Here is a 16,849-nt window from a genome sequence, read left to right on the forward strand (position 1 = left end):
CTCTTTCCCTCGCGTTCTTTTTACTTTGTCCCTTATTCATACGAAAGGTCATTGTTTTTTGTCGCGCGACAGCCTCTTCCCTCGCGTGGCGGTGGTTTACCGCTTCATTAGATGGATAACTTTTTTAGAGGTTTTTAAAAAGCGTGAGAGTTTATGCCTGTGCTCCGCGGGAGTTTTAAAACAGTTTCGCGCATCCCTCCCGGTTGATCTCGTTCTAACGCAGTTGCGGGGTACAACTGTTCTTAGCAGTAGAAAACAGAAACTTTCCAGCTTGAGTTTCCTATGAAGGCGAAAGTTAATTGTTTAACATTTCGCGGCTCTTAAACTACTGTAAAACGATTATCCAGACTGCGGCAACAACGGCTCAATTAAATTTGACAAGAGTCTATATTCTGAAGATTTGCGTTAATTAAACAAATATTATCAATCTCATAATAATGCGAATCGCAAGAGGTTCTTACGTTAATAATTATATTGTATTCACACAATAATTCTCAATTTAATTCCATGTGAAAATGTGTATTTTAATTTGTAACTTTAAATAATCGTAGAATACTATATTATGATTTGTGTTTGATGAAATTTTTTTATCAAACAGTCGTTTTGAATTGTTTTTCAGTTTGCATTAAATTTTAGTATACTTTTAAAAGTATAAATTTAACATATATTTATTTATCGTAGAAAGATTATTTTTTGATAATTTAATAAAGAAATCAGATAAACGAAGAAAAGAGTACGGATAAAGTAAAAAGAAAGTTCGGGACGAAACGATGAGCAAAAGGTGTTAAAATTATCAATTACATTAACTCGATTCCGGTCACGGTACTTGCAGAAAGGGATTAGTTACATAGCCGCTATTAGATTAGCGAATCCGTCGGCACAACGATTTATTCTTCTCAAATCATTCTAGGCAACTGCCATCATTATTCAGGCATTATTAAAATTTCTCAAATAGTAACAAAACAAAGCACGATTAACTGTTTAAACAAAAAATATAAAAACCCACAATAATAGCCGCTGATAAAGAATGTTCATAATTCTTTTCAATAGTTATTATTAATATTCTCATTTGTATAAAAATTTTAATAATGCATTTTTTAAGTAAAAGATAACAATCAAAAATATCTTTCAACAATAAAAATTATCTTTCAACGATAAAAAATATCTTCCAACAATGAAAAATATCTTTCAACAATGAAAAAGATTTTTCAAAAAGTGTAAAGAGAATGCTCCAGATTTTTACCGAGAGTATCGCTAATTTCTTGTTCCTTCAGTTAATGCAACCAATTGTTCTCTTATCAAAATTTATAATTTGTACATTTGCGTGAAGCAAATTTTCCTTTCATATTTCTATTACTAAAAATACGTACAATTTTTATATGAATTCTTAATAACACTATTTCAAAGAGATATAGCTCGCTGTGCGATCCGACGGCAAATACTCTAATACCAGCCTGTGCACATTTCCATGATTTGCATTAAAAATAAATATATTTTAATACACTTTAGTGTATCGCGCTGCTGTTATGTGTAATTACTTTTTTTTGTACAAGCAAAAAACAGAACAATGTTGAATATAATTTAAAATGTAAATGCTATCAAAATATAGAAATCCTGACAGTGAAAATTTGTTTAAGCAATCATAGTCTTGATTTTACTAGAAGAAATAATCTAAAATAATTTTCTCTTTGATGTCTTTTTAGTCGTTTATCGTATATTAATAAAACACGACTACAAATATGTTTTCAATAAAATTGTCGCGCCAATGATATAGTTAAATAAAATAGTTATTAAAATAAAATATGTTCTTCTGTCAGTATATCAATTTCACTTATCGTAATTCCGTCGGTAGATTCTATGTCTCAAGCTATCGTTCGCTTTGTCAAATGTGAGAGTAATAATATTTTTATGTACTTACGTTCCGTTGTCGGTAAGCGTAGGCTGCGGCCAAGCACGTGGTACAGGTTCCTCCTTGAGTATCTGCCTCATATCTTGAGGCGCGAAAACCAACGGCGCCCGCGGATGATGATGGGGTGGCGGGGGTGGCGGTGCCACACTCGCGCTGTACAGCTTACGTCCCCAGTGGCCCTCGAGCTCGACGGGACTTCCGCCCCCCGTGGTGGCCCCGGTACCACCCCCTCCGAGTCCGAGCCATGGTGACCCCCCAGCACCCACGATTGTGGAGCTGGGCAGGAGACTGCTCCACTCGTCGGACCGCGTGGTGAGGCCGTACGGACTCTCTTGGGGCAACAGGCTTCCTCTTTCGCGTTGCCAATCTTTGCAGAAACCCTCGTCGCCTCGTCGATCACCCCTTCGCGTCTCCGCGGGAGACTCCGCCGGTTGTCTCTCCGTCAGAGCGGGTACGCTCGGTGCCACGTTTTTTTAAGAGAGTTCATAAATCATTATCACTGGAACGTTAGCGGCCGGCAGCCCGTGGCGGTGCATGAACGTCCGCTCACCACTGACGGTGTCGCGTCTTTCCGGGTTGCACCGTCAAGCCGGGCGCACCGACCGCGTGCCGGTGCACATGCGTCCGAACGTGCGTGCCACGAGTTCGCGATACGACCGCGCACTAAGGGCCACGTTGCTGCCTCACTATCCACTGTTCTCACTTGTCCGCGCAGAATCCTGTCCCTTGTTCTTTCCTGGATTGCGCGTCACGGATCTTTATTCACTGATGCATCATTTTCTATGCAACGCGTTGTATGTATGTAGACCTTGCGAGGGATATCATCGGCCGCCCTTTCAACACTTTCCCAAAAATGATCTTCTTTGGAATTGCTTGATGTACCAGGTGAAGATGTCCAAGATACAAAAGTGTGTAGCAGTGATGGTAATCAGAGCACTTGTCGGTAGCACCCTGATGCGTATTATCGTCGCCGCCAAAATGTTGCAAACGTGTCTCGTGACCAGCGGAGAGGTCCTTCGAGGTCCCTAGTCGCACGTTGCTTCCCGTTACGGTGCCGCTTGTCGAATGTGTCAGGGCCGGCACTAGCGGCGTGCCAGCAGGTCCCAGTGGGGTCGGGTCTGGAGAATCCTGGTGGGCGCGGCTACGAGTGATATCGCGCATCGACCAGCCCGTCTAGAAGGTCTTGCCCAGTTCTCACCATGCACCAATCCACTGCGACTTGTACAGCCAATGGATGAAGCTATCCGTACCCATATCGACGCCCATCAGGGACACCAAGGACTGTGGCGCCCTAGCGGCAACATCAAGAGACTATCATTCCGGCGTAAGCCGTTCACGAATAAGGTCCATACTGTGATGCTCCTGTTCTTTAGATAAAAATGAGAAAAAAGAACATTTTTTAATTAATGCAAGACTTAAATTTTCGGTTTTCTAAAGAATATCTTTCAAAATTCTATAATTTCTTTGATGTAACATTTATTTTTATTTTATTCTTGTAAAAAAATATTGTCGGTACGTTGAAATTTACTTCAACAGTTTAATAAAACAGTATTTCTTTATATTTACCTGTTAAGTATTTGGTACAGTTCTATGTTAGGGTAAATCTGTAATTTTCACATCCATTAAGCCTTTTTTATTAGGCACAGTAGGGTCTCTTCATCGCTTCTATCATCTGCTAATCTAAAACTGATTAAAATACAAATTAAATTGAATATGATTTGATCAAATCGTTTTACGTATATATGTTGTTTTATTTTTATTTTATTTTAAAAATTAATTAAAACTAACATGGAATTACAAGATTTGTCTTACATAAATGATAAGAGCGTCAAGCGTTACTAGATAATCGAGTATATAAATCTTAGCTCGAGTGGCAGTTGGGTCGAAAAAGTAATTATAGAATTTGTTTGAATAAATTTATGTGATGGAGGGAATAAAGGCAATCGTGAAGTTAGAAGGGAAAGAAGAAAGAAGAGACAGTGTTTCACAATCTTCTCACCGGTATAATCAGCAAAGAAAATCTATTCTTTTCGTGATTTTGAACAATTTACGTTAGAGAGCCACTGCTTCGAGGGTATGGGGCCTATCAAGTGGAGATAATGTGTTCTGTGCCGGGTAATTTGGCTCTTCTCCCTTCTTTCAACTTCAACCGTCTTGAATTTACTTCTTTGACTGTTTTGCATTTGCAACCGTTTGCCGAATATTCTGTTGTTGCTAAATGTCATGCTTTTAACTTAACTTAATCGTAACCAATTTAATAATTTAAATCGCACGCTATATAATATTAAAAAAAAACATTTATATTTATTTCATTAAAAAAATGTGGGTATTTAAAATAAATTATTTAAAACCTGTTTGTTAGCTATGTGCTAATTACAATTAAATTTAGCAGTGAGTAATTGTTGAAACTACTTACGTTCATTTATCGTATATGAAGCGTCAAGGGTTGCCGATTAATGTTTATCACATCGCAAGATAATGAAGCTTAATGAGGGTCTGCAGGCATCATTACGAAACACTCGACATGCGCGCGTGCCAAACCGGTTTCAATCTCCTTTTTTCTGAAGCTCGTCTTCTCTTTCAGTGTCGTGATTCATGAGATCCCTCTCAGCTGCCCAACGGCCTGTAACATTGCCACCTTATGGCAATGACGCGGCTCCAAGAGTATGGGAGGCTATTTAGAAATGGAGGTGCTACTTTTTGCTGCGCTATGCTTCGATCTGAAAAAAAGATTTGTATTAGTTTAAAAAGACAAGACATTTTATCAAAGAAAAACGTTAAAATTAAATCGACTTTAATTTTATATGTCAAATATTAATTTAAAATTATTGATTTATTAATACTTTTAATAAGTATTATGTAAAGAAACTCCTTGGATATTTCAGTAATCTAATATCAAGTGGTGTCGACGTATCTAAATGTCCCAATGATGTCAAATGAACATCACCGCACCGACCAAATCCAATTACGAATTGGGAGGGTTGTGTGACTCAGTATTACTACGGTTTGCGTAGGTATATTCTGTACTAGCCAGTTTACCTTTTAAGCCTATTATTTGACTATGATAATATTTTTATTCTGGTTTTCCTGTTTATTCTATGGAAGTCGTCCCTATGTCACCTTAAGGGATCGCGCCTGCGGCTAAAACTGTCAATTTAGTTATCTAACTTGATAGCCTTGATATAAATAATTGAGGAGACCTTCACTTGATGTATTAAAGTGTATCAAAAAAAGTATTTAAAAAATATAGATTTCTAAAAAAAATATTGCGTAAAAAGAGAATTAAAATAAAAAATTAAAAACGTTTATAAACGTATAAGTACAAAACAATACGATGTAACAATATAATAAATTATTTTTAAATATAAAAAAAAAATATATTACCTAATAATTGATTTTTTATTAGTTTCATATTCATAATTATTTTTCTTTAAATAATTAACAAAATATTTCTTCTATAAAATAAAAATAATAATAAATGTATCAAGGTTTCTTTCAAGATAATATTAATATTAAAAAAAAATCTTTACTGTTTAATGTTCCGCGACGTAAACGTGTATTTCCTACGTTGTTAAGCGTTGTCAGGTAAAAACAGCGACAATATAACTTTTGCGTGCCCGACATGGGTCGATGATTCTGCAAAATCTAAAATAGACGGGCGTGTTACCGTAGCGAACCGCACTTGCCCTACGGTAATAGTATCTGTGCACCCTACGGCCGGTGAAGTATCAAGGTACTACTAGTATGCAGTGGTACATAGTAAAAAGGGTCCTGCCGAAGAGACCTCGACATATGTGACGTTCATATGGGGTGGCATCCCTTAGGCTCGCGAATTCGGAACATGTGTGCGGGGTAGATGTGTCTAGAATTCTATGATAAAGTATGTTTGCACTTGCACTTGCGATTCGTGAAGTGGTCTTCTGATTATTTTCGTTTGTGCTAAATCGAGACGTCCCCACCTGTCAATCGCGCGGACTACAAGTATTCGTCTAAAAGAAAGATCGTACTTGATTGACAAACGAGAGGAGATGCGACGTAGTATCTTTTTTATTTTTTTTTGTTTCTTTTAAGAGGGTGGTCACTGTAACATAATACTTTAACATTTAAAATAATTATTTTGTTATTTAATTTAGTTGGTTTAAATAAGAACAGCATTTTGATTAGTAATCTTGAAGAAGATCTAAGTTATGGTAAGAGAAAGAGAGAGACGTCGTCTCTCGGGATTCACGCATTTCACAAAAAGATGACGTTAAAAACCACGTAGTGCATTCGCTTTGTATTTGCCCACGCTTCCTCGGGTTCAGCATTTGGTATGACAATACCGCTGATCAGCGCATCGATGCGTGATTATAATGATAATGCCGCCTCCTGTTTCGCAGGGGGGTGAGCGCGGGTGTGCCGCGCGGGAGAGCCCCTGAGGGGCGCTCGAGTTTTTCGGGTAAAGTTTTTCCTACGCAGATGCGCCATCGGACGGGGGCTATTTATTAGCGCGGGCACATCCCGTTCGTGCGCTCCCATTCAAAAGGTCTGGACAACAGGTTGCCGCGTCAACGTCATTAGCCGTTGCGTTTTTGTTCCTGGCCCAGTGGGGTTTACCTCTATGCCGATAAGAGACACGTTGGTCGTTAATCCTTTCCTCGACGAGATAAGCTGTAAGGCGTGATTTTGCGCGGAAAACGACCGTCGCCTTCACCGTCGCGTCCGCAGAACGGATTTTCGCGAGCTGCGGGATTTTTATTACATTTTCATCCCGCGTAGGAAATTGCTCGCATCGTGAAATCGTGCACGACGTAAGATCAATGAAAAATAAGAAATTGCCTACATTACAGAAATTTTTTATGCCATACGAAACTTCCGTATATTCCGGTCGAAACTTGGAGAGATCACTTCATGATTTATTCCGCGGACTCGCATGGTCACGGCAGTCGTAACCACCACTAAACTCCGTCTACCCGAATCGAGGACGCGTCTGTTTCCATAAACCAAATTATTTTTATATCCAGGGATCTACGTTCTCTTGAATTAATGATAAGCAAGGACGGCCACTCGATACGTCGCTGACCGTCCATATGACCCCTATGATATATCTAACGGATAGAACCTAGCGAATCGCAATAGCGATTTCTCCATTCGTTTCCCATAATGCGAAGGATTTGTATCACTTTTCTATTTATCCGCAAATTGCTTGTATTACGTTCGGTAACACCGGCGCATTTTATCTTCCCGACATTTATTCATCGCACAAGTAAAATAATATTTTAGCTGACTATTTAAAAATAAAAAGAATAAAAAGAATTAAAAAAAAAAATTATTTAAAGCTCAAATGATTTCATACGCTTATCACGGACAATTGTTAATTCCGGCGAAGTTTAGGCGCGCTGTAAAACTTATGTCCCACTGGAGATTCTAAGGGTGAACGATCAACATCACCGCTAAGTATCACGAATTACCGTCGGCCGTGTATATCGTCGGTTTCATCGGTGATTCGCGCGAGGGTCGACAACGTTCGTGCGCACGGTCGTTAGTCGATCGTTTTGGGGATGGACACTGGGAAATTCGGCCAGTTAGCCAAAACGTAACGATGCATCCAAGTCGAGAAATCGTTCCGGCGAGAGGCGAGATAGCGCGATTCGTGGAGGGTGCGCTACCGAGGATAGGATACCCTCGAGAGCTGTAGGGGCCGTACACGACTTCGACCGATGCGTGCTCGTCAAAGGTTACCGTATCCGAAAATGTAACTAATTTTTACGAAGACTCTTTGCGCCGGAATAATAATACAATAGTTTTTCCATCGCGTTTAACATATTTGAAAGTATCTAATCCCATCGTTATCCTAAACCGCGGTTAATTCGACGGCAACGACACGCGGAGCGCGCGGCTCTGCGGATATAAAATTGGCAGCTAGGTATAATTGCTCGATTTGTAAATTGACATCCCGTACCGGCGCGTATTGGGGACGATATCGGTTGAGTTCTCGTTATTGCAATAGAAATGACCGTATGTTTCCGTTAATTAATTTCGACACGCTACGCGCGTCTCGATTTCCCGCTAATGACTTAAATGGATTACCAGCTAATTCCCGCGGACGGCCACCACTCTGATCTGCCGGGGTCGGCTTGCGTGCACGCGTGCATCGCATGAACTTTTCAGACCCGTGCGTCGGTCCGTACCGGGGGAGAGAAAATTTTTGCGGGAGACAGGGGCTAACGCTGCCAAACGTAGCTAAGCCACGCACGAAGTGGACAAGGAGAACGGGGCGAACAGAAGGATAAGGAGGAGATGTAGAAGTGAAACGGAGGTTTCCAACGTCGTCGACGGGACGTGTATCCGTTGGATTGCGGCCTCGTTCGGGAATCCTCACGGGAAACCGCCATCTTGCTCTCCTACGTATCCGCTGCCCACCAGCCCGATGTCCTGCCACTCCTTTGCATAAACTTAGGAACGGACGATGACGTTAGGGAGCAAAGGCATCTATATCCCGGCCGTTCAATCGATTTGTTATGCGCATCGTAGAAAGCGAATTTAACGAAATGCCGGATTGTCTTGCCCCAAAATTTGCTTGATATATGCACATTTTAGATCGGATTTGTCGCTATTTATTATTAATGCGTCGCAAATGAGATCAGTTATAAACGTGATAAACACGACGGTTATAAATTCCGGCAAATGCGGCATTTGTTCCATTTTTCCTCGTAGAGAAGAATTACGCCGGTCAAATTATGCTTATTGTATACACAATGTTTTATGTATTAGAGCAAATGAGGTTCTTTCCGTTCATTGCGCCGTACAATGTGTACATTTTATCGGCTTTAATTGGATGCTACCGCATATTCCCGGTTAATTAATACGAAAAATTGCCAATGTTAATAACGCATGCATTACCTGTTTGGTATGGTCTGTTGCATCGACACACGGACCGATGCACCGCGTAGGGTCACTTGACCCAGGGTTCATATAGAGTGGGTGATATTAGCGTATTTTGTTGTAATTACCGAGCAGTCATTCGCGCTAACTGCGCCGCGATTCTCATTCGAATGCTTTATATCACGCGGACGAATTTGCGCTCCCGTTCCTTTGAAACATTTATCGCGGCACCGCGGCGAAAATTTACGATTATGACCGCGGGCTTGCCGATTTTTCGTTACACCGGCGAAAAACTTTTATTCCCGCGATGACACTTTCCACGATATTCGTTTCGGCTTTCGCGGCCAGTTAGCCGATACTCGAATCAGCGGTCCGATTAAACTGCGCAGAATCACTTCTTCCATTTGAGAACCCCGCCGAGGGCAGGTAAATAACGAATTGAAAATCAATGGTATTACGAGATTATGCGTTTATTGGTAAAGAGCTAGCAGAGTTACCGATGCCCAGAGCAGTAATATCGAGTAATTGCGTAAACGCACCCGTATCCCACTGCGCGCAGCCTCTCCCTCGAAACAAAATCCCGTGGATACCGTCCACCCTTTCGTATCCGGATATTCGCGCTGCTAACGGTGGCGTTTAAAATAATTATTGCGGCACTTTTTACCACTCGCTTGCGGTGATTGCTTATTATTCCCTCAAAAAGTAGTCACGTAAACAAAATTAAATAAATATTGACTTTCATAACCGAGGGCAATTATAATGTTACTTAATATTTTATTAAAATCGAAGTATTATTAGCGTTATTTATTACGATGCATTGCCTAGTCGCGTTGTCTTTGATATACGTTTTGAGAGAAAGATTTTCCTCGTCTCCTCAACGCCTTTAATTTGAACGCTGTTATTTCCTTTCGTTTGATGTCTCGTTCGTCGACGTTTTTTTATTCAGTTGTTTACAAAAAATGTTAACGTTAGTCGCTTATTGTACGTGTAAATTGTTTTTTATCGCGTCTTTTTAATTAATAATATTTTGCCTAACAAATTTTATTTCGCGCGTTTAATTAGATCTTTTTTTATTTTTTATTAATAAAAATGATGAACGAGCAATGGTGTAATATCGTAGTAAAGTCTTAATCATTATGAAATTACCTTTGCTTATGGCGGGACCACGCATTAGGGTCTTCTCCAATAGCTCTCGCAATATTAGCCACAGCGGGATGTGTGTATTTCGCACATTAACCTGTTTGCAGAGGACTGATTCTGGATCCAGGCGCGACACATTGCGTGCAATATCCACTGTTTGTTTCACGCTGGCTTGATTCGGCCTGCCACGCTTCCATGTTTTCTCTGTAAATCCATTATTACACTGGCAGCTTTCGAAATGTCGCGTAAATATCGCTGTCGTTCATTTAAAACCGCCTACCCGGCCTACGCGCTGCAATTTCGACGTAAGCTACATTTCTGCCAATTTAATTAAGCGTAAATTATTTTATTTATCATTAGCAAACATCGAGTTAAACGCCCGCAATGTACTAGAATATTGTATAAAGATTTCAAGAACGGCAATGTAGCGTTATAAAAAATAATTAAGAGAATAGAAAAAACAGCGTGTTGTTTGCGTCTACGAATTGTTAACTTTGTAGTGCTTTTTGAAGTATAATTACACGCATAAGTGTAAAGATAAAATCAGCGGTCAGGGCGAAAACGACTGGTCGACGTTCGACGGATGGTGGTAATTCCGTCACGTCGTAAAGGTTCGTTTTTATCGTTCCCGCCCTGCACGCTCATCCACAAGGATCTTTCGTTTCTAGCTAGACGCAAAGGTATTCTGTGTTTCCTCGTGTATCCCCGTGTTCACTTTACCTCCGTCTTACACGTGCCGCTTGATTGTTCAGGTTTTATTATCACTCGGTACTCCCCGAGTCCTCGTTCATCCTATCTACGTACATCACCCGTCGCGGGAACGACTTGCTATCGTCGAACACGATGCCAGGAGATAATTGACCAGCAGTTTATTCTTTAGTATCCGAGCACTATATTGTTGTATCTAAAATATATATATAAAAATTAAAAAATTTGGTTGAAACAATGTTTCGTGATAGATTTTATAATATTAGAATAAATCGTACGCATATAATATATGATAATTAAAATTGAGTAATCTACGGCTGACGGCATGTTGCCGGTTTACTTACATTTGAAGCGTTTGGTTAGATTAGCGTGGGTTATTTTCCATCCTTCCTTCCGTGGCGAGGTGCAGATATCACACAATTTCGATCGTCGTATTTCTTTTCACCATGCAGATCAAAGTACTGCATTCCAGAGCTTTCTGAATCGCTTTGTCCTTTCAACTTCCATAATTTAGATCGCCTCCTATAAAATCCATCAAGAAAATTAAATCTATCCAATGGCACTTCCGATCAGTGTACGCAAAATTGATCTGGGATTTGAGTTATTTCAATCGCGAATGATGCAGCTTCGATGCTCGCGTATCGTCGCCCAACTACAAGTACGCGAAGCGTTCGAGCCATTATGGCGGAATAAAGTACGAGACGATTTACCTTTATTTGCCCGGTCGAATGTCGGTGTACGGACAACGACAGTGTTCTGTGCAGGACGCTGCAGTTTACACGGCCTCAAGGGCGAGGCGAGGCACAAGTGCACGATGATGAGATGCCTCGACATCCTCATCTCGAAAAACGATGCTCTTCGCGTAGGCGTATCTCCTTGACTGCGTAACGGGTCGCGGATACTGTTCGCGATCAGGCGATGAAAGGAGCGCTCTGATTGGTCGGCGCGCTAGAGTCTCCCTTCATCTCCCCGCACCGTCACCGAGCGCCAACGACGGGCCCGAATACGAGCGCTGGTGTCGCGGATGAAGCGCGGGAAAATCGTAAAGACCGTCTGCCTGTATATATTAATTAAATAACAACAAGGCAATAAATAACATCGATCAACAGCTAATTTAAGCATTACACCGATTTTTTTATTTAAGATATTAATATCTTAATATTTATTTAATATATGAAATACGAAATATCATTCTCGAATGTTTTTTTTTTCTTTACCGCGATAAGAAAACGTGAAAAAAGGTAGAATTATAAGGTGCGTATTTATGATTATAACGCCGCATGTTCGCATCCTGGATGCATACGCACCCCATTTTCGCCCGTGGCAAATGGAATTAGCGGGCGGTTTAGTTCGGCGGAGTCGCGAAATAGAGGTTGCATTTTTACGGGCGTATTAATACAGCCGGAAACGTACTATGATCGGGCTTGTAATGCAGCCCTAGGGGCCCGTGTGATATGATACATTTGCTTCGCATACAGGACAGCGAGCGAGAGAGCCCGTCGAAAGAGGAGAGCGCGAGCGGACGGCAAAGAGGGGTAAAGCGAGAGGTATCGAGAGGAACGAAACAGTAGTGTGTTTCGCACATAAGCGTGCTTGCGTTTCATAACAAGGCATAAACAAACAAGACACAAACGCGCGAATAAGAGCATTATGAAGGTAAAGGTGTTCGCCGACAATACTTGTCTGTACCCATCGAGATGATATTCAACCTATTCTGCTTGTCTATTGTCAAACTAACTTACTTACAATCCATTTTAGTAATCAAACATTTATAAGCAACATTCATATAAAAAGAAAAAAAAATATACGCCATCTCTTAAATAACGTAATAAAAAGAAAAACTTGAAATATTACTTTGCAGTATTAGAAATTTTATTAAATATGTAAGAGAATATTTAATATTAAGAGAATATTTAGAGAATATTTAATATTAAGAAAATATTAAGAGAATATTTAATAATAAATATGTAAGAGAATATTAATTTAAACTTTTGACTCACCTGAGAGGAGATTTTCTTTAACGTCTTCGTGCGATTTTTTTTATTCTGATCTGACATCAATCAGGCATGGGCGATATAACGCAATGTCGATGTTTCCAAACAAACATTTGAGACGTATAACTGGATTAATTGCAGAAATTGTTCATTGAGCATTTCTTTCCGCCAGGTGCTATTTTCGACGTCCAATGTCGCGCTTGAAAGAGGCACAACAGTCGTCCAACCGGTCCGGTTAGCCAGCACAATAGTACTTGATACGAAGGCAATGAGATGTCACCGACTATGAATTAGCGTCGTGGCCGAACTCGAGCAGGGGTTCAAGAGTACCAAAAGGGGTTCCGGAAAGGGGTGATATGGCGAAGAGGCGGAATTCTTTTTGCCCGCTCGGGTGCAAATGCGCTTTCTGAAACACATGGTATATAGTTCGTGCCTGCTTGCTAGTATGGTGCAGTCAAACTTAAGATTTATGTGCTGTCAAACTGGCGTTATTAATGTTCGATGACAGATATGACAAAGAGATGAATCACTTTTCTAAGGTTTAAATGGTCCTAAAATAACCTGAAATGTTTGCGAAAGTGTATTTTGCAGCAGAAAAGAAAAATTGGAGATGCTTGCCATTATTTCTTTTTTTTTTGGCTACAAGACAAATTACAAAACCATCATTATGAGCCACAATATATGCGTATTGATATTGCAAATAATATAAAATATTTTCTACATTATATATAAATATTAACATGAATTGTATCATATTTATTCCATAATTAAAAATAAATAAATAAATTTAATTATTAAATATATAGAAAAAAAAATGTACTTTTTATTTCTCAGTCAATTATTTTTTAAACCTCAAATAGAAATGTTTAAAATGTCCAAGATCTTACCGTAATGTCCTTTGAAGAAAGATAAATCTCGAGAAATCTGCGCACTCCGTTGACAGGCGTTTACCCGAATATATCCGGAAGGTAGGTATCCGCAGACGAACACATGGCTGATGGTTACGGTGAGTGAATACGGCACCCTCTGTTTGGATTATGGACTCGTAGCTGCGCTGGTGTCTATAAACAGAGAGGTACAGGATAGAAGAGGAATGGTACAGAGAGACGACCTTTGCGGTCGCTATGACAGATTGAGAGAGAAAGAGAGACGTCGTCCTTTGGTGACCAACGAGGCGTCTCGGTGCCTATACCCCATGCCGAGGACAAAGGCTCTTTCCCTCGTTCTCTCGTTTGTATATCGTCGTATTCCTCTTACTATGTGGTATCTCACCGCGAGTTGGACGTCTTCATCATTTATGTAAACTTTTCTGTCGGTAGCAGCGGGACACCTGTTACAAAAGCAAGAGTTAGAATGTCTCATTCGTAAAGTTCCTTTTACTAGAATTTTTGACATTTTAATTTTCTTTTATTTTTATGTATTTTTTTTTTTTTTTTTTTTTGGCAATAATAACACGATTTAATTAATAAATTACACGGAGATTAAGAAGAAATTTTTCCCTGTATAATTATAATTAATTTCATAAATTAATAAACATACCTTCGGAAATATCAAGAATAACACGTCGCGTATATAAAAGTAAAAGGATCGTACAAGATATTCGCGATAGCGTTACGAATGAGGGTCGTTCAGATACGGGAATGACAATGCCTAGAGACCAAAATGCACGTTAGAGACGCCTAACTGCCGTCTCTTATTGAAACATCATATCTGCTTACCTGTATGGAAACAGCCACTAACATTTATCCATAAAGAGAACGATCCTAGCGAGGCTTCCCTACTTCGTTCCTAGTTTACCACGAAAGATAATTTTATTCTTTATTTTATAGCCAATAGACCGTCTATACTGCGCGATTATATTATCTTAAATTACGAATGCATTGAGATATCAACAAGGTTTTGTTAAACTTTATAACAAACCAAGCTGCGTTAAATAATATTAAAAAAAAAATTTAATCTCCATAAAAGTCGTAATATTATATTAATATGTGACGTTACATTTACAGCGCGTCTACGTAAGTAAAGTTTATCGATTCGTAGTAATTTTCAAGTAAATAAAATCTCATTCTACAATCGGTAATCAATGGAAGCCACACAATCATAAAAATCGAGCCACTTGCTTCAATTGCAAGCAGATGTGGTCATCTCATCACGAGGATACTCCCTTCTCCTCTCGTTCACCCTTCTCTGTCATTTTCGCGCTATCTCTCAAACTTGTTTAGCGGAGAGATACTGCATCCACTTCGAGGGGCAACAGGGCCATCAGCGAGGGTGCTATCGGTATCCGTAGGGAGCATCAGATTTTAGACCGCAGTATAACGGACAAGTGCATACTCTCTCCATTATAAACGTGCCTCCCGGCTTTACTTTCGAGTGCAACGAGCCATAAAGACCGCGTCATATGTGCATTTCCTATTATTGCTTTTGATCAACGTATCGATTTCTTTTTGACACCTTTCTTTCGTAAGAATATAATATTCGTATTTTTTTTAATTTTTTATTTTCTGTAGTGTCTTTTTCGTCGTCATCTTTCTTTCATCATCTTTGCTTTATATTTATTATTGCAATACTATTAAAGGAATTATTATTGCAAAACAGTTAATATGCTTGTTTCGTCGCATATTATAAATTAGCCATGGATCGAAAATTGTTAATTCACACATGATGCTTACTGCCCTCGTGGGAGTCTATTTAGTAATATGAAAATGTTTAATGATCGTCATTAATAACAATATGTAATGGGATTAAGTCAGGCAAATTAGCAATATTATTTTTTTCTTTTTTCTCGAAGATATAGAAAGCATATTTATTATCGCGCTTTACGTATATTATTTACACTATTATATTAAAAATTGTAAAAAGTGTTACAACGATTGGTATTTTCGATTCATTAAAATTTTAAAATGTTGAACAAGCGAAATTAGCTAAATCTTCAAAAAAAAAAGAGTCCATAAAATTGCGAGCTAATCTCTTTAACAGTCCCATAATCCCTTATTGTAATTTTAGAAAAAGAGGAACAAATTGATCGAAGAAAAAAGAAAAAGATAATGCAAGAGGCGTGCAACGGCAAAATAGGATTTTGCGAGATTCATCCGCTCACAACAAGGATGTAAGAGTGAAATGAATACAAATGACTCTTGGGTTACTAGAACCGTAATTGGACGATCTTCTGTTCCGGGGATTATCTACTGTTGAACGTCCTGGGACTTTACCCATGACTATAGCCGTACCCGCCCCATCGTTGGTCTTTCTAGCGAACAAAGTTTGGTCAGGAAGATGCTGTCAAGAAACAGGAAAAAAAAAGAGTTCGTATTTTTTTTCCTTTTTTTTGAAAGATCGACAAAAAGAAACTATAAATCATAACTAGTAGCATATGCCAGGTTCGAACCGCTGGTTGACCGCTCAGAGCAAATTATTATTCTATTGTGTGAAATAAAAATTATTCAGACATTAAACTAAGAGCACAAATTTATTTTCCAAACGTTACGGCTTATGCTATTTAGAGAAAAAAATTTTTGCTAATCGCGATGACTCGATAAAATAAAAATCGTATTCAGCTGTACTTTTATTAATTTTCTTTGTTTATTAAAAAAAGATAGAATGTCTAGAAATATTTTATTAGAACATATGTTGTTAAATTTGTAAAATTATGATTACGATTACTTTTAATATACTGTCGATTCTCTTTTACTTGGACCTATAATTTGTTTTACTTGCAAAAATAATGATTTTGCATAAATATCTTTCGTCGTATAAATTAATTACATTATAAAGTAATTAAAATTCTATTTCAATAGTTGTATGTAAAATTCTCATAAACAACGTCGACAGATTGGCGGTCCATATAATCTCTCGGTTTTTAAAACATTTGTAGGCATGCTAAGTTTGTGTGTGTAGATGATTGGGGGAAGAGCGTATAAATAAATCTTGTCATGATCGCGACTTTTAGCATATTTTGCCAATTAAAATACCCGGCGACGTTTTACGAGCTGGCGTAAGCCAGTCTCTCACTTCGTTTGTGTTCCCAATGGTGTCCTTGTTTCGTACTACGCGAGGTGAATTTACTTCGTTGTTTTAAATGCAAATCTGACATTGGTGGAGAAATCTACTTCGAGCGGTGCCCGGCAATAATATTTAAATAATCGTTGAATAATCGTTCATTTTGATAAAGAATTATTAAACGCGGATATGTAAATATTAGTTTCGTTATTTTAAAATTAATGTAATAAAACAA

The 16,849-nt window shown here is 38.9% G+C and overlaps 1 protein-coding gene across 7 annotated transcripts in view; it reads right to left on the bottom strand.

Moving 5' to 3' along the window:
• Positions 1-16,849, bottom strand: part of Kn (EBF transcription factor knot) — a 115,598-nt gene that overhangs the window by 68,391 nt on the left and 30,358 nt on the right. For 4 of the 7 annotated variants that reach the window (XR_011547714.1, XR_011547716.1, XM_070674795.1 and 1 more), the window contains exons 3-11: positions 13,873-13,945; positions 13,503-13,676; positions 12,622-13,021; positions 10,966-11,143; positions 10,634-10,817; positions 9,920-10,117; positions 4,326-4,629; positions 3,476-3,595; positions 1,919-3,276 (exon numbers count right to left, since the gene is read on the bottom strand). Coding sequence is in view for 2 of the 7 variants with exons in the window: in XM_070674795.1 (XP_070530896.1) it covers positions 1,919-1,989 (71 nt within the window). In the remaining 5 variants the exon portion in view is untranslated. Of the gene's footprint in view, positions 1-1,918; positions 3,277-3,475; positions 3,596-4,325; positions 4,630-9,919; positions 10,118-10,633; positions 10,818-10,965; positions 11,144-11,331; positions 11,679-12,621; positions 13,022-13,502; positions 13,677-13,872; positions 13,946-16,849 lie in introns of all 7 variants that reach the window. The other 3 variants (XR_011547715.1, XR_011547718.1, XR_011547717.1) reach the window with 3 other exon arrangements.

The sequence above is a fragment of the Cardiocondyla obscurior genome, linkage group LG02, assembly GCF_019399895.1.
Source record: "Cardiocondyla obscurior isolate alpha-2009 linkage group LG02, Cobs3.1, whole genome shotgun sequence".
NCBI classification, from domain to species: Eukaryota; Metazoa; Arthropoda; class Insecta; order Hymenoptera; family Formicidae; genus Cardiocondyla; species Cardiocondyla obscurior.